Raw genomic sequence first — 18,325 nt, 5'->3', positions numbered from 1 at the left:
TGTGACCTCAAAATGTAAGACTGCGACTCCTATCAGCCCTAGTCAGGACCGATAGTACTGAGGGATGCTGGAAATGAAGAGTCCAACAACATTTGGAGAGCCACAAGTTCTCTATCCCTGCTCTAGGTGGATTTCCTAAGAATCAAAGGCATTTTTGCCTGGTACAGTGGTTCCTCGGGATACGAATTACCCAGGTTACGAAATTTTCAGGATACGAAAAAAAATAATTTAAAAAAACTGTTTCGGGTTAAGAAAGTTTTTTCGGGTTACGAAAAAACTTTTGGTGCTTTTCGGCGCGATTTCGCACCAAAAAGCGGCTTTTCCCCATTAGCGCCTATGGGGATTCGGCTTGCGAAAGCCTTTCGGGTTACGAAATTGACAGCGGAACGAATTAATTTCGTAACCCGAGGCACCACTGTATTGCCCAATCTGTAACTAACCAGTAAGAAAATTCAGCCGTTCTGGGTCCCTTCTGGGAGAAAGGTAGCATATAAATGAATTTCTATATCTTTCAAGGCTTTTTGATAAGATTCGGGCTTCAATTCTAAACACCAAAGAGCTGGTTAACTGGACACTGGATGACCTGGCCCCATCTGGACAGAAAAACACACTCCCCTCCTTTAGTGCAGTTTCTGCTTCCATTTGTGATTAACCATGGCTTGCCAGGTTGTCCAAACCCAAGGAATTATGGTTGAATCTAACAGTGGTTTGCTTGACCCAAGTCAGCTTCTACTGTGATTTATGGAACCACCTGGTTTTAACAAAATGGTTAAGATTAAGGATGAAAAGTTACATTGAGGCTAATCAGAGACAAAATCCACTCTTTTTATGGCCGTTATAGAGAAAGATGCATGCAAAACCTGGGATGAGTTGAAATTCATTCCTATCATGATAAAACAAACACTTATCTATACTCTAGTATACTTGATTTGCTCAATGTACTGCAGAAACCAGCACCAAAATTAACTATTGTGGTGCCAATGTTACACTAGATATTAACAGTAAGCGTTGCCCAGAGTTCACTTACAAATTTCTAAGACATTACAACCCTCCAAATTGGTCTTGGCATGATAGACCATTTACTGTAAAATAACTTTGGAATGCATCCAGCAAGACATACTTAACAAATACAAATACACAGGAAGGTTGCATAAGGGATCCCAAGCCACCCTTCCCTTCCCTCCGGCCTTACAACTCCAGAAGGCCCAGCACTCACTGCACGCAACTGCTGAAGAGGTCTTTGCATGCGTTCCTCTCTAGGTTCTCGGTGCACTGAGTCATGAGGGACTGGCTGATCTCTCCCATATAGCCCAGGGACTAAGACCAAAACAAGACATGACAACAAAATCAGCCACAAGTGACATGCATAACAAACCACAATGAATCCAGGCTGTTGTGAATGAGGAATTTCATTCTAAACTTCCACTTCCACAAGACTCCCAGATTTGGAACACCTTCTTCCCTGGCTCCTTTTGGCTCAGCTCACTTAGCTAAACTAAGTGATTTTCAAATAGTTCCAGAAGAATTCTTTGGTTCCTGTTTTCTTTTGACAGTTGTCGTTGTGTGCTTTTCAAGTAGTTGCTGGCTTGTGGTGAGACTAAGGTGGTGAAACTATTGTGGGGTTTTCTTGGCCAGGTTTGTTCAGAAGAGGTTTGCCATTGCCTTCCCCTGAGAGAATGGTCTCCAGAGTCATAGGCCAATGTTCAAACCCACTACACCATGTTAGCTCCCTTTTTTGACTGTAAGATGAAACAACAGGAACACCAAGGTGTACCTAAACAAGGTGTTTTCTACTCTGTATCACTTATTTACCTATTCCCACAACATGCATATTCCAGATGAACAGGTTGTGCCCACTAGTCCTCCTCCTGACAATGGCGCACACATCAGCCCCTTTACCTTGGTATCTCTGTGTTTAGCATAATAACTCAAAAGGGCACCTCTGTATGTACAATGCTACGCACCTACTTCAGACATTTTTACCAAATGCACAGATGCTGGGAATGTGGTAATGGGGTGCAATCAAGGAAACCACAACCCTGGGTTTGAAAGAAATATATATATATTTCAGCATCTGTATTGTGCCATATAAATATCAAATATTGCTGGTATTGATTCTTTCATAAAAAGCTGCATCTGTACTGCACAAATAATGCAGTTCAAAACCACTTTAACTGCCATGGCACTATCCTATGGAATCCTGGGATTTGTAGCTTGTGGTGGCAGCAGAGCCCTCTGTCTGACAAGTCTGAATATCTCACTAAACTACAAATCCCAGAATTCCATAGGATTAAATCATGTCAGGTAAAGCAGTGTCAAACTGCATTATTTCTGCAATGCAGATTCAGCTGAAGACATGCCTCCTCACCACCTGCACCATCACAACCTTAAACACAGCTTTATTCCATATAGACAAAATATGTACCTCACTGTTGAAGAACTGGTGGATAATGTCTTCTCCCATTTCCTTGCGCTTCTCATCTGGGGAAAGTTCATATTCTGCCTGAGAGAGAAAAGAAGATAATCATGACTTACTGAATTGCCTTCCCAAAATAAGATCCTTTCTCCCCATCAGAGCTGAGACTGTGTCTCTGATAACCTTAGGAGGCCCTTGACCACAGATCTAAGGTGGTACCCCTCTGTTCTAGTTCTTTCTTACACATCGTTCCAGGTTTTTTTTAAGTATATACTCCAACCGCGCAAATTCTCCATCTGTCATCCCACATTAAAAACAAACCAAGTCAGACATGCAGGGCAATCTTTGCCCCTTGCTTGCACCCTATATCAATGGCAACCTCTCTACCATACTTCTTATCTACTGTGTAGCACAATCCACTGGCTCATGGACCCAACTCTGTGGCATTTGCACCAGCGCAAGAGACAATCTAGCTATTTCATCAAATCTGTATTGCCAAAACTGGTATATCTTTAAAACCAAGCCTCTTTTTTTTCCCCATCTGGCAAGCACAATTCAGATGACCATTTAAAACTAGTTCATTTTACATAGCAGTCGATGGAACAAAAGTAAAGGTGAAAAGCAAGAGGTTCTGGCTAAAAGGAAGATGCTTCATACTGTTGTAAGGGTTTCATTTGCAACTGAGTGCATATGTTTGAGTACATATTTTCATTTCAGTGCTTAACAAATCTAACGTGTCCCTCTCATTTTTCCAACTGTAGTTTTGCAAGTGCATATTTTTTCCAACTGTATAGTTTATGTCCAACTATACACAAAACATAGTTTTTTGTGGGTTTTTTGGGCTATGTGGCCATGTTCTAGAAGAGTTTCTTCCTGACGTTACGCCAGCATCTGTGGCTGGCATCTTCCTTTTATATACAAAACCTCTCTCTTTCTAAGCCTTGGTGTCTCACCATCTAAGGATCCTTTTTTACTTTCTACTACCTTCTGGGTGTAGCACTGGAAAGACTGGGTCATTGTTCAGCAACAGAGTGCATGCTTTTCATACAGAAGGTTCCAGTTACAATTCCCAGTACCCCATATATATATTTTTAAAGGACCAAGGGAAGGCACAGACCTCTGCCTGAAACTCTAGTGCAGAGCTTGGGAAAATTACTTTCCTCGATGACAGCTCCTAGAATCTCCCAAGGCCAAAGGCCATGCTGGCTGGTGAATTCTGAGAGTTATAAAGTCACCTTTCCAAACTCTAGAATAAATAATAAAATAGATCTGCCCATGATATAGGGCATCACTTTATGCTTCCATGTAACTGTAAATGCCATGGAATGAAAATGGGCCTTACCTATGCAAAACATGTTTTCTACCATCAAACTCATGTCCTCAAAAGACACAAGGAAGAAGGAGACAATTGCATTGCCTTTGCTGTGCCAGGAATGGGGACCAGCAACATTCAGCAGCCCTAGCCAGCAGAGACAACAGGCACGGATGATGGGAACTATAGTCTGACAACATCCTCCTTCCTTGTGCTAAATGGGTATAAGGCACATTTCCTCATTTAGCTCTAAGGTGAACTAGAAGTAGTTCAGAGAAAGCTTCCTTTGAGGCTACCTAGCAACTGTGATATTTGTTACACTTGAGTCACTTATCTGAGAGCAGAGATAATGGCCAGCTGGGTCAGATCTGCTGCAGTAGGCAACAGTATTACTGACTAGAGCCGATTCAAACTGATGTCTGATGGGGCAGAGGGATACTGCACTTCTTAGCTAGATACCCTTATTGAATAGATGAAGTGGGAGTGAAGATCGCACATCAGCGTGACATGCAACCAGTCCCAGGAAAAAATATTACAGTTGCATTACCTGCAACGGTTCCTCTGAAATTTGATGAAAATTATCTACAGTACAGTACACTGATCTACTAAGGTTATGTTGACTCATCTATTGTAGGTTTGTTTTTTCTCCTGTTTTGCAAGGACCTTTGGTTTTAAGCAAATAAGAACTGAATGACAGAACAACATAAAACCGGATCTCACCTCAGCAAAGCACCGACACAACAGGAATATAGTTAGCTTCCTTCTGCCATGTCAGGCTATTTATCTACCTAACCCAGCACATATATGCCTTTGAGTCTCCTGTTGACTTATAGCAAACTCATGAATTTCATAGGGTTTTCGTAGGCGAGGAATACTCAGAGGTGGCTTTGCCATCACCTTCCTCCAAAATATAACACTTAAAGCACCTGGTATTTGTTTGGTCTCCCATCCAAATACTAACTAGGACTGCCCAGCTTCCAAGATCAGACAGAATCTGAGTATTTAGGTGAGACATCCCATGATGCCCCCCAAAACTTGTTCCCATATTGTGCATTATCTGAGGGAGGAAGAGAGCAACACATTGCATTATTCATTAGCAATTATGGTTGGCAGGTCAGTACTATTGCAGGCTAAGACTTAGGGACAAGTCATCATGATGTCCCAGGAGGCAGGCTTTGGGAATGTCACAAATCATGATAAATTGAGCATTCACACAAAACACCAAGTCTAACAAATGAGGAAAATTATATAGACACACATATACACACATTTTTCAAGGCAGCTCTCTTGCCCTGCAAACTGGAGAAAGGGGTCCAGACCCTGAGATGTGGCAACCCTTTTAGCAATTCCTCTTACATCATAAGGTAAGAAGTGTTGCCCCTCTTCACTATATGCATGGGGACCTTTCCCCACTATTTTAAAATTTTTATACAATGTTCTTTCTTTTAATTAATTTGTTGATTTCATTTGCATGCCGCCTTTCTCCCAGAAGGGACCCAAGGCGTTCCTTGTATCAAGTTCTTGTATCTCAAAGGTTGTATCCCAAAGCAGCACATGATCCCACAGCTATCAACCACGATTCTTGGAGTGGCTGAGTAACATGAGTGACTGTTTTTAAGCAGAGTGCCATGTTAGTTTCTCCAGTAAAAGTGGCTGGCAACTGGCCAAACCTCCTGCCTTGTGTCAAAAGCAAGTGCCAGGCTCCTGTGGCACTATGCCAGGCAGAACCTTTGCTTAAACGTTTTTAAAATGTGGAGGGGAGCTGGACCCTCCAATCCACCTTCTGCTAAGATAAAAAAAGAACATTCTTCTCAGCACTCTCCCTCTCGCTTGAGTAATGCAGAAAAATTGTTCCTTGGTGACTCAAAAATCCCAGTCATTGTTTTTTAAAAAAAAGAATTAATTCATTATAAATAATGTTCATTACTGTAACACATAGGGTTGCCAGGTGTTCCTTGTTATAATGAATGACCTGGGAGTCCGGAAAGCTTGCCCCTTATAAGACTGGTTTGTTGTTGCTGCTGTGTGCCTTCAAGCCGTTTCTCATTTATGGTGACCCTAAAGTGAATCTGTCACAGGGTCTTCTGAGACTCAGAGTGTGTGACCTGCCCAGTGTCACCCAGTGGCTTTCCATGGCTGAGAGGCGATTCGAACCCTGGTCTCCAGAGTGCTAGTCCGTGCTCAAACCACTACTCCACATTAGTGCATTCTTTCTGCCTCTCCAATGTTCCACTTTCCCTTTTCCTGGCCATTTGCACGGGACTCACACTGTTTGCTTGACTTTTGAAGAGGAGCATGCTGCAGCTATAAAAATCTGACCTGCAGGTCGCCTCTGAAATGTTTTGGAACAGAGCTTGGTGCTAGGAGACCAGAAAGAAACAAGAAAATGACCCCAACCGCAATCTCGTCCCAAGGGACAGGGATGCGGAGGAGCAGGTGAAGGGTTAATTGGCCTGGCATGCACTGGATAGAACTGATTTCAGTAGGAAAGCCCAGCATTTTGGAAGTAACTAGCTTCAAAGGCTGGCTTTCTTGTAATTAATTCCTTTTTACAATAGCTAAGCTAAGGCATAACTGAGTGAAATTACAGCTGCAAGTTAACAAGGAATAATGTTACTTATTTGCAGTATATCTGTCCTGTGTCTTGGGCTGCGTCAGCACTGCAGAATTAATGTCGTTTGACATCGCTTTAATTCCCATGGCTCAATGCTATACAATTTTGGGATTTGTAGTTTTGTGAGATAGCTTTTTCTATCAGAGATCTTTGGTGCCGCCACAAACTACAAATCTCAGGGTTTCACAGGAAGGAGCCATGACAGTTTAATGGTGTCAATCTGCATTAATTCTGCATTGTAACAGCAGTCTAAGAATCTATCCATACTGCACAGCTATTGCAGTATGATACCACTTTTAACTGCCATGGCTTCATGGTATGGAATCCTGGGATCTGTAGTTTGGGGGCAGGTACTGCAAAGAGAACTCCAAGTACCTTCACAAACTACAGATCCCAGCATTCCAACAGATGGAGCCAATGGAGTTAAAGTGGGATCAAACTGCTGTGCAGAGCAGATATGCCTCTGGTTGCCTTTATAGGTATAGCATATTTGTAAGAACTCTGATTTTTAAAGTAGTCAAAAACTGACCCTTTTAATTGCTCTTCAATAATAAGAAAGGAAAGAATTACTTCTAAAAATTGTAACCATGGGGACAACTAACAACTTGATAGGGGAGCTGGAACTATGACTGTAACTAATTACCTCTTAAAAGTAACTCCCAAGCTGTGCTGGAGTCAGATGTGAAGGTGACTTGCTACACTAGGCTACAGTAGGGAAGCCAGATTCAAAGAAGTAACTAATTGAAGTTAAGGGCAGAACAGGTGTATGCCTGATTCCTCCGATTTATTTTTGAAAAAGACACACAAGGCTCCCTGTTCCCCTTTTAAAAACAGGAAGAGCCAAAATAGGAAACTGGTGGGATCCACATAGCTGGGATGGTTGATGGGTCACTGTCATTCTCAAGGCTCAAGTGACATCTGTGTTTTCCTTACTGGAAAGGGCTGCAGTGATGAGAATGAAATGGGAAGGAATGTGCAGTATCTCCCGAGGGAAGTGCTTTGTTCTGGCTTGACTGCAAGGGTGCTCACTAGAAACTCTTCCATGAGCCAGCATGCAGGGCCACCCACACATTCAAAAGAGAGGAGGACCACAAGAAGGCGGTGGTTCTTCTCAGGGCGAGGTGCTGGAGATGCTGGGAATGTTTAGAGAAGGAACCACAGAACTTTGACAGATCCTGCATTTGATGAGTTGGAAAGTAGCCATCAGAGAGCTACCGTGGTGTATTGGTTTCAGTGCTGGACTAGTACTCTGGAAGGCCTGGGTTCAAAGCTCAGCTCAGCCATGGAAACCCCCTAGGTGGCCTTGGTCAAGTCACACTGTTTCAGCCTCAAAGGAAGGCAATGGCAAACCCCAAATCTTGCCAGGGAAACCCCATGATGGCCTTAGGGTATCCATAAATTGGAACCAGGTTGAAGGCACACCACGACAGTAGCCAACAGGATGATGATTTGGAGCCACAGACCTGTGAGAGATGAGGAAGCAAGGCTGTAAAAACACCCACCCACCCACATGCTGACCCCACATTCTGCTGATGGTTGAGGATTTGTTCTTATTCAATTTGTCGGCTGCAGAACAATTGCTGCAGAACAGGGATTAGTTTGATGGTGGCTGCAGAATGAACCCACTGAGCAACAGGAACATGGGGAGATAAAGAACTAATCTCCTGTAGCTTAAATTGAATTGATTATTTATATCCAACTTTTTCTGCCCCAGGGACCCACAATATGGCCTACACAGTATTAAAATAACATTCACACAATTAAAAGACCAAAGTGGTACACAGCCTTCAGAGGGCACAGAAACTGGGAAATTTTAACTGTAGCTAAACCAAATCCAAAGGTTAACGGACAAGCACGCTGGCAATGGGTTATAAATGTAAACCACAGCTTCTAACTAGCTACTAACTAGTACATCAATCTGTCCACTTGTCTCACTTCCATTTATGTTATGCCTTTTAGGTCAAATGTAGGCAAACTTTGGACTTGCAGTATCAACTTTATTTTTTACCAGCATCTTGAAATCCACCAACTGATGCCCAATACAAAAAAAGGTGCCCTTAGAAAGAAGGAACGCTGAGCTTTACAATTTGTTTTGAGTACTAGAAATAATTGGAGTTCAGACTTGGGCGCACAAAAATTATTTCCTGGTTAACTTAAGGTTTTTTCCTTTCAGAAGAAGCATATGAGTTAAGGAAAGGGTGCCTTTTCGTGGCAGTTATTGTTAAAATACTGCAAGCCAAAAATCCTTGCTATTCTATTTAAGCCATTTACCAGTAGGTCCAATTGATCTTCTTCAGTCTGTTTTAGACTGCAAGTCTAATGGCACAGATTCTCATGTTCTTGCTCTGTTCAAACTGCTTTGGGAGCCTATTTAGCTGAAGAGTAGAGCAAAAGTGCACAATTAAACAAATAAAGAAATAAATAAAGCCTGCACACATCTTATCTGCAATAAGCTTTAGTTTAAACTTAGACTATGGATGGGGAATCTGTGGCCCTCTGAGAAGTTGGGACTTCATCCTCTATCAGTCCTTCATCATTATCCAGCATCAGCTGATGGGAGAAGGTGATCAACAACACAGTTCCCTAGACCAGCCTTGGACCCTGAGCAAGCAAGAATAACCTAGCTGCTGAGTTCCTGGGGAGAAAAACTTAGTGCTAGGTTTCTTGGTGTCTATATACAAGAGATGGAGAAATAGCCTTCGTAGCATGAGTTAGGAAAGATGGAGATCTTTCCCAGTCATTCAGCACTATGGAATACAAAACCAGATGCTGGGGACTCAAGCTTCTCAAGACTAGGCTAAAACTATCTAGCAAAACTGGAATATCCAGATCCATGTGTGGGGGAGTGTCCTGAGGAATTATTGAGAAGTTTATTAAATTATTGTTTTGTTGTTGTTGTTGTTGTGTGCCTTCAAGTCATTTCCGACTTATGATGACCCTAAGGCCAACCTATGATGTGGGTTTTCTTGGCAAGATTTGTTTGGAGGAGGTTTGCCATAGCCTTCCCCTGAGGCTGAGCATATGTAATTTTCCCAAGGCCACCCAGTGGGTTTTATGGCCAACCTAGCAATCGAACCCTGATCTCCGGAGTTGTAGTCCAACACTCAAACCACTATGCCATGCTAATTAATATTGAGATAACTACTATTCTTGAGCTTCCTAGCAACTATAAAAACTGCCTGAAATGTATCATATTCACACTTACATGGGTATAAGTTACACTGAAACATGGAGGACACGTGTAAGTACACACTATAGCTGTAAAAGATTTCATATTTCAAGATATTTTCAATGTCAAGGGATGGGAAAAGTAATTTGGAAATGTACCCGCAAGGAGTCAAAATTAATAACAGCCAATGTACCCATGTTGAGTCCTTCCCACCTTAGAAATAGTTCTGGGGTCCCTGGTGAACACCACTACTAAAGCATCAAATATTCCTCATTTTCTTCTTCTCACAAAAAGACCCTCAGGTAGGGTTATTTTGTGTGTCAAATTTAAATAACCACATTTTCATAACCATGCTTTTTTACAAGCTTGAATTGTCACGGCCTTGCAGAGTATCACTTTCTGAGCATGTGTTTCCCGTTTAGCAGCCATCTGACCAGATCGGCATTCCTGTCATTCATGTTCAACAAGCTAATGCAAATAATAATAAGGAAAAAAAGTCCAAACTTTTTTTGGACGCTGGTTTAAAATTTGCTGGCTGGGTCGGTGGGCCCATTGCACATCATGCTGACCTAAATTTAAGTGGGTTCACCAAGCTCACTCCTTAGTTCAGAAAGAGAGAGAAATCTTCAGTTGCATAAACAATTTGGTAATGGGAAACACAGATCATTTTATGAGGCTTATGTTCCCTCTTAAACAGAATCTAAAAGTGCCTTCTGGCCTCAGAGGAGGGTCAAACAAGAGCAAATGGATTTCAGATCAGAAACACTGGACTGGTGCATAAAAGGGGGGGGGGGACAAAGGAATAAGAATTTACTTTAAGATTAAAATGATTTGGCATGACCTGGAGCAGTGGCTCATTCTGCTGGATGAAAAATGCTTCCAGAATCAGCAGACTTTTGAAAAGGAAGAAGAAGGTGGGGGCAGAAAGGGGGACGAAGCTCACAAAAACACTAGGATATTATTTCAGAGGAAGGGCTGAATTTTAAATTACATGTCATTGGGATGGAATGGGGTTGCTCTTTAGGAATTCAGTTTTTCTCCTGTAATTTTTTTTCCTTTTAAAGACAGCCTTACTCTTCTGAGCAAATCAGAAGGCAGCCCCAACAGGGAGAGAAATTGAAGAAAAGGAAACAGAAGATATCCTTTCACCCTGCCCCTGGTACACACTTTTAAAGATTGAATATTGAAATGTTGACTAGTTTGCCCTTTATTCTTTTTTTAATCTAAGTCATCAAATGGATTCTAGAAATGGAGGAACTAGCCCAGGGACAGGGAACAGATGTTGCTGGCCTACAACTAACACAACTTGTTGGCCAGTGTTTTTCAGTCTTTCAGATATAGGGGACTGCCAATTCTTCTTCCAATATGTCGGGGATCAGTGCACACTTGTATCACAGAGTGCGCCCTTGCCTTACACGGGATTCAAACTCTGCTCTCCAGGTCTTATTCCAATAAGCCACCACGCCATGCTGGCTCCCTTAAGGGTAACAAATTCATTTCAGTGTGTATTCTCCAAGCTCTAGCTCTGTTTATATAGCCATGTTTTCTCTGCTTGGATTGACAGATGTGGTTTCAGACAGAGAAGAGTCCTTCCATCACCTGGTTCTTGGTCCTACATGTTCCTTTCAACTGGTGATTCTAGGGTTGAAATTTGAAACTATGTCCCCCCACTTGCTTAGAATCTGCTTGATCTTTCAAAACAGAGGCTACCCACAATCTGTGAACAAAATGTCCATGGAGTCCAGCTCCAAAGAACAAATATCCCTCTGAGTCAGATCTGCTCCAGGCCGTGCACTCGCCTTACCACAGCGTCCAGGAAATGGATGCACCGTAGGAGGTCTAGCCGGGTCTCACAGAACTGACGGAAGAGCAGTCGACCAATGGGTTGCTTGTCACAAAGACTACTGTAGTCCCGTTCTGTGAAGGAAGAGATGGAGAAGTGGTTATTTTCACAAATGGGCAATTCTATAAAATGCAGTGGCATCGTTGGGGCAAGACCTGGGGACGGATGTCCAGGATCACATTCAGCAAAATGACCAGGAGATGGAGTACCTAATTTCCACTGTGCATTTTCAAGTAATACACATTCTAACCTAAAGAAGAAGTCTCCAATAAGGCCACCAAGACCAGATTGGAAGATTCCTCCATTTCAAATGTCATGACACACCATGCTGTGATTTGTTGAACTCTTCTTGTGATGAGCAAACTAACTGCTGCTAATAAGTCACAGTTTGTTATGCAGTCACAAACCACAATCTGAATCCAATGTTTATTGTTGGTTTCCTGTCTTACTTAAACTATAGCTTGCTCTGGTATCCAAATCCACATGGCTTGTTTCCCCAAGTGCCCACTTGAAGCAGAGCTGACAAAAGGGATGGGAAAGCAGAAACCAGAAATAAAGAAGAGAGGCCACGGTTTTGTTTTGTCTTTGTCTGCCATGCTTCAGCAACAAATTATGGTTAATGCAAATCATGATTTACTGTGACATCTAAAGGTACCTGTATTTTGTCTTGCACACAGCTTAACTAGTGAACAAAGAAATCCTCCAAGTACTGGGTAACAAGAGGACAGACAGGTAAGAATGATATACAGTTGGCCTTCCATATCCACAGATTCTTTGTCCACGGATTCAACCATCCATTGCTTGAAAATATTCAAAAATAAATAAATTCCAAAAAGTAAACCTTGATTTTGCCATTTTATATAAGGGACACTTTTTTATTATGTGTTTAATGGGACTTGAGAACTCGTGGATTGTGTTATCCACAGGGGGTTTATCCACAAAGGGCCACTATATGTTGTGAAAATAAAGGAAGTGTAGAAATATCAGCTGCTAAACTATTAAGTGCTGAGGTCAAATAAATGTTTCCATAGAAGAGGACTTGATATGCTATACACATATCAAGCAAAACAAGGGTTAAAGAAGTGTAATTTTGAAGTGAAGCTTGTAGAGTGGCTGGCAAATCCAATTCAAAAAAGAGGGAGACTGCATAACAGCTTGATAGACTGAATCAAGAAAGCCACAGCCCTGAGTTTACAAGATCTGAGAAGGGCATATCTCTCATTCATGGCGTCGCCATACGATAAATTCAATGGCAATTAAAAACAACAGCAACAATCTTACCTTATACTATACTGCTTCTTTTGATGTTGTTGTAATACTGTTGTCCCTAATTTAACACGATACTTGTTACCAAACGGTTAAAGCATTATCAGTATTTCCTGCTGTCAGTTCACAGGAAAGAGATTGCTCCTACTAACTTTCTTAATTGAAAGGCAGGGAATTGTTTGACTTCCAGATACTGTGGGAATACAGCCCTGATGCTGGCTGGGGCTTTCGTGAGTTGAAATCCAAAACATTTGGAAAGCCAAGGCTCCCTAATTTAAAACGAGAATTTTTTGATTCTAAAAAAAACTTGCTCTAAGAGACTGTGGGTCCTGCATGCTAGAAGCCACTAACTTCAAAACAAGTTTTATTCCTGTTAATGAGAGTTGTATGGAATGAATAGGGCTCAATAAATCCATTTAACTTTGGGCTGTCTCCTGTGCAGAGAGGAGGTGAACAAAATATTAACTCTTAGGAAAGTGATCGCCCACTGCTCCCTTCATAAAAATGCCTGCAGGTCGTGCATAAAGCCACCATGGCAGAAGGTTCTCAGGGCTGCCTCCTTCCAGAGGTCTGCTCCATGCTGCGTTCAGCTGCACACTACACATTCCAGGCCTCAATCTCTGGCTGCCACAGATGTGACAGGCTTGGCCATATCTGTAAACACACATCCTAGCATAGGAATGTATTCTTTTTCTAGCATCTCAGCCTGAAGCCCTCGGAAACAAATTGCAAGATTTGGGTTTGTGGATGAGGAGAATAGGTTGTAAGAGCCTGGGGGAGGAGTAGGCTTATTCAAATACACCGAACATACAAGCCCTGTTTTTCTCTACTTGCTGTATAGCATCCACCATCCTGCACTCCCACTTTAGCAGAATAAGGAAAACAGCACTGAATGTTCTTCTCTATGGAAAAAAGATTCATGCAAGCAAAAACCCAGCTAATTAGTTAGTTTCTAATTGCTGTTCTTATTAATGTCAAGGAGTTCTTTTATTAATACCAGAGTGGGTTAAAACACAGCGCAAGAGTGGGTTAAAACACAGTGTATCCCCACAGTCTCATATAACACTGTCAATTCTATGAAACACAAACAACAATACTCACTGCCATGACAATCTTGCCACATCAAACTAGTGAAGCAAACAGGAGCTAATCTTGACCTGACTGACATGCAAAATTCCGTTTTCTCTCTTGTTGTCCTGCATGCTTTCAATGGCTTCCCAGAACACCTTCATGGTTCCTCTCTTAAATCCTACCATTCCATCCTCAAAGCCCAACCTTTGCTGTGGAACTTGGGCTCAACTCCCTAGTTCTCATTGCCAGAAAACTGCTGTTAAAAGTGCTGTTGTTCTGTGTGCCTTCAAGTCATTTCTGACTTATGGTGACCTTAAGAAGAACCTATCATGGGCTTTCCTTGGCCAGATTTGTTCAGAGGGGGTTGTCTTTGCCTTCCTCTGAGGCTGAGAGTGTGTGGCCTGCTCAAAGTCCAAGCTCAGTGGGCTTCTATGGTCAAGCAGGGATTTGAATCCTGATCTCCAGAGTTGTAGCCTACCACTCAAATAACTACACCACACTGGCTCACATACACAGACATAATGTGAAATTATGCCTGTATATGTCTTTTGAATGGTCAATGCAGAGGGAGATACTGATCCCTTCTATGTGCAACTATGCACTCTTCTCTTTATTTCCTAGTCCATTTATTTAGGATTTAATGGCTGGAGGTGGCATCACACCACTACAAGCTTTTTGAATCTGGCTGTTGTGTGCCCAATCACAAGAAGCTAGCTTTGGGAGGTGGTTGGTAACCACAATCACTTGCATGGGGCTACTGTGTGAATGTGCACAATCACTTGTTCCCACCCTTCCTCCTGGAAAGTGGCATTTGGCAGTGTGAAAAACAGATTATGTGACCATGGATCATCACAGCACTATCATGGAGAAAAGCATAATAAGAAATGATGCCAAACTGGTACGCTTCCGTTCTTAAACTAGCACAATTGTGGTGACACAGTAGACAATCCTAAAATTACAGTAGTGGAGAGATGGGAGTGCGTGAGGCTGGAGGGATTCAGAGTGAGAATGAGGATACAATCATTCTCATATTGCCCAGGGATGGGCAAAGTACAAGCAAGACCTGCATCCCTCAAAGGTGTTTTGAGCCCCCTAAAAAGAAATGCCCTGCAGATTGTGTGTGTGTTGTTTTGCCTTCAGGTCGCTTCTGACTTATGGTGATGCTAAGGCGAACCTATCTAATATTTCTTGTCTTTTATAGAGGGTCCCTCGTGAGTCAAAACAGCCCAGAGAGACCAAATATTTAGCAAAATTGCCCCTCACACCACTTAGGGGTGGAACAAAGGCTAAAAATGATGTGGGGGACCACTGTGCCTATCAAATTCCTGGCAGTTGCCTGTGCCAAACTATGGTTTATATGGTTACATGCTAATCACGGCTGACACAGTTGCATAATAACCATGATGTATGTGCTATTATGCATGTTAACCCTGTCTTAGAATTAAAGAGTGGGGAAAAAATAAAAATTAAAAATAAGTCCATTATTAAACCTAAGCAGCCATAATTGAAATAATTGGCCATCCTTCCTGTTTACCAAGGTAAAGTAATAGCAATAAACCTTGCTACCAGAAACCATGGAAATCTAGTAGTTGTGCAATAACAATTCATTGTGTCTCTGGCTAGCAAGTTCAGTGAGCTCTTGTGAAACCTTCTGCCATCCGGTATCTAGCTCCTGCGTGGTGAGAACAAAACCCATAACTGTTTTGACTTTGTCACTTACCGACACTTTTCCGAAGGTCATCGCATTGGCTGATGTGTGGGAACTTGAGGATCTCTCTCCACTTCTTACTCCTCCCTTTCCGTTTCCCTCCACCTCCTGCAAAATCACAGGGGGGAAAAAGACCGGAGGGTGTAATTAGTTTTGGAATGTTAAGCAATTTTTAATAGCTCGGTTTTACTGGCTAAATATTATAATCCTGTTCAAGGAGCTCAGAGTGGCATTTATCCAGTCTAGGCTCTTTCCAAGACCATGTGGGCATAGCTTTTGAGATGCAACTCCATTTTAGAGATAGAGCCAGATCGTTTTCCATGACTTTATAGCAACAGCATGTACATTTCTATACCACTTATCAGTGATCTCAGCACTTTCTAAGTGGTGCACCCAATAAGCTGGGTACTCATTTTACCAACCTCCAAAAGGATGGAAGGCTTAGTCACAGGTAGCTCACCCACTTAAGACCATGTTCAAGAGGGAATATGCTTACACTTTATCCAGACTGCAGAAATAATGCAGTTTGATACATGAGTCATTGCTATAGAATTCTGAGATTTGTAGTTTTGTGAGATATTTAGCCTTCTCTATCTGAGAGCTCTGGTGCCACAACAAATTACAAATCCCAGAATTCCACTGTATTGGGCCATGGGGATTAAAGTGGTGTCAAACAGTGTAGCTGCAGCCTTAAGCCTTTCGGTTCAATGCACAAAAGGTTGAGTTACAGATGGAAGAGCTATGGAAGCTGGGGTGGGGTTGGCAAGCATGGCCTCATGTACACCTTCCAACTGTTCCAATTTGGCAGGGGCAATCCCAACATCCTCTGTGATCTCATGTTTTTCAAATGCTTTTAGAATGTCTGTTTCTCTCTCCTCCTTCTACTTTCCTCAGCTTACACACCTGAACTGCTGCAAACTTAGATCAAAGTGCAAAAGTAATTTGCACTCTATTAACTCAGCTGAGGGAAGAGAAGAGGGGGGCAGAATCTTGCTCTTCCCATTAGGCTCAGGTCAAAGCAAACTGCTGAAGCCTCACCTAGCTTTGTGTTTTCTTTCTCATTAATAACTTTGCCATCTTGACCACACTCTGATGATGCTCAGCCATACATAGCCTGGTTGTCATCTGTGAAAAGCTGAAAGGTATGCTCCATGCCTTCTCCTCATGCTTTAAAACATTACAGGAAGCATGGGGCGCTCCAGATATTGCAGGACTGCAGATCCCAGCATTATTTCTCACCATCAGGGCTGGTGGGACTACATCTAAACGGCCCACATGCCTCACCTCCCTGCTTTCAAAGAGCATCTGAGTAGAGCTTACGCTAAGTATGATGTAGGAACAGAAATAACCACTCTCTAGCTATAGCCATTGCTCCAGAGGCTATTTCACCATGGAAACAAAAGTGTGCTGAACAGAGTTGAGTGTTTCAATGAAAACATAAGTGTCCTCCTAGATAAGATCAAGGTCCCCTTAGTCCAGCATTATATGTAAGATTGCTAGGAATCAGCAGGACCATAGAAACCATAGCCTGGTACTTATTGGGGAAAACTACTATTTACCTTCTGTCCATTCCTGCTGACATTTTGGTCCAGAGGACCAGAACCATTGACTGTGATGACTGATTGGGAACCTAGGAACTGTGCTCTAAAATAGTTAACTTTCCTAAGTTCTGCAAAGGACTAGAAAATGCCTTCTTCTGTTCCATAAGCCAGACTGGCATATGGAAACTTCTGCCAATATTGACAGTGGTCATCTATCACATCTGAGAGCAGCAGGCCCTCAGAGAAGAGCACACTACTACTCTCCAAGAGAGGAGAATAGTCGAGGCCAAAGCAGAAATAATGGTAGTGGGGAGGTTGTAACGCAACTTCCCAGCATCTCTTGCCAGATGTGGTTGCTTCACTTGGCTTCATGATAGGTCTTGGCCCTGCCTGCTCCTTATGACAACATCCATCCTCATGACTGCAACAAGCAAACTGATCACATTTTCACATTTCCGCCTTGCCAGGACCTCCTCAGATGAAAGACCAGGAAAGCAATGTAAAAACAAACAAACAAACACTAAAAACAAATACAGAAAAGGAAAAGGAAGACATGATTGCAACAGCTGCAGGAGTACTGTATATACTTATGTATAAGTCTAGAAATTTTAGTCAAAAAAATGACCCAAAAATCCTGAGTCAACATATCTATGAGTCAATGTAATTACTATACTTTACCTCTTATTTTAAAAAAGGAACCATCCCCTGGAGAAAGACAAGAGTGTAATCTGTCCTGGAAGTACTGACCTCCCCACCGCTCTCTCATCCAACTAGCCCTTTAATGTGAGCTAAACAGTTATGCCTGCTGGAATTTTAAAGTTCTTTAGCATTGTTTTCCTTTGCTTTATCCTTTAGAGCCTTTGTTACATGTCCCTAGTTTTACCCTCGACTTATCCACAGGTCATATCAAAATTCATAATTTTGGCCCCAAAATGTGCCTTCAACTTGTACATGAGGTTGACTTATAGTGGATTACATACAGTAACTGATATTTTTCTTGACCATAACTACCTAAAACCTCTCGTAATACCCTTCATCTGCCCTCTGTTTTACAATAAGGGTCAAACATCTTGCAGTTGTAACAAGGATGATCCTTTTGTCTTCCATGAGTGTTTCTTTTTGGTGACCTTCTTGGGACCATCTTACAGGCAGGAGGCTATGCTTTTAGAATGGAGCCCAGAAGCTGGAGACTAAAGGTGGTTCTCACTTCCTCCAAGAACAATGCTCCATCCTCTGGGCTCACCCATTAAGAGCCATCTGGCTTCCTTATCTTGCCGGCTGCCTTATGGAGACTCCCGGCTCCTCATAGACAATGCAAATCCTTTACGCTTAGGAACTCACTGGAGACAATAACCCAGCCCTAACACTTTGTCAAATCTATCTGT

At 42.3% G+C, this 18,325-nt stretch overlaps 1 protein-coding gene across 2 annotated transcripts in view; it reads right to left on the bottom strand.

Annotated features, from left to right (window-relative positions):
- Positions 1 to 18,325, bottom strand: part of LOC149306805 (G protein-coupled receptor kinase 5-like) — a 65,907-nt gene that overhangs the window by 11,255 nt on the left and 36,327 nt on the right. For both annotated transcript variants that reach the window (XM_089539122.1, XM_089539123.1), the window contains exons 3-6: positions 15,412 to 15,507; positions 11,316 to 11,428; positions 2,426 to 2,503; positions 1,217 to 1,317 (exon numbers count right to left, since the gene is read on the bottom strand). In XM_089539122.1, coding sequence (XP_089395248.1) covers positions 1,217 to 1,317; positions 2,426 to 2,503; positions 11,316 to 11,428; positions 15,412 to 15,507 — 388 coding nt within the window. The remainder of the gene's footprint in view (positions 1 to 1,216; positions 1,318 to 2,425; positions 2,504 to 11,315; positions 11,429 to 15,411; positions 15,508 to 18,325) is intronic.

Source organism: Sceloporus occidentalis, unplaced genomic scaffold (assembly GCF_023333645.1).
Source record: "Sceloporus occidentalis isolate IW3139 unplaced genomic scaffold, rSceOcc1.0.p SCAF_9, whole genome shotgun sequence".
Classification (NCBI taxonomy): domain Eukaryota; kingdom Metazoa; phylum Chordata; class Lepidosauria; order Squamata; family Phrynosomatidae; genus Sceloporus; species Sceloporus occidentalis.
Note: the sequence above shows the minus strand (reverse complement) of the source record. Positions and strands in the feature narration are given on the sequence as shown.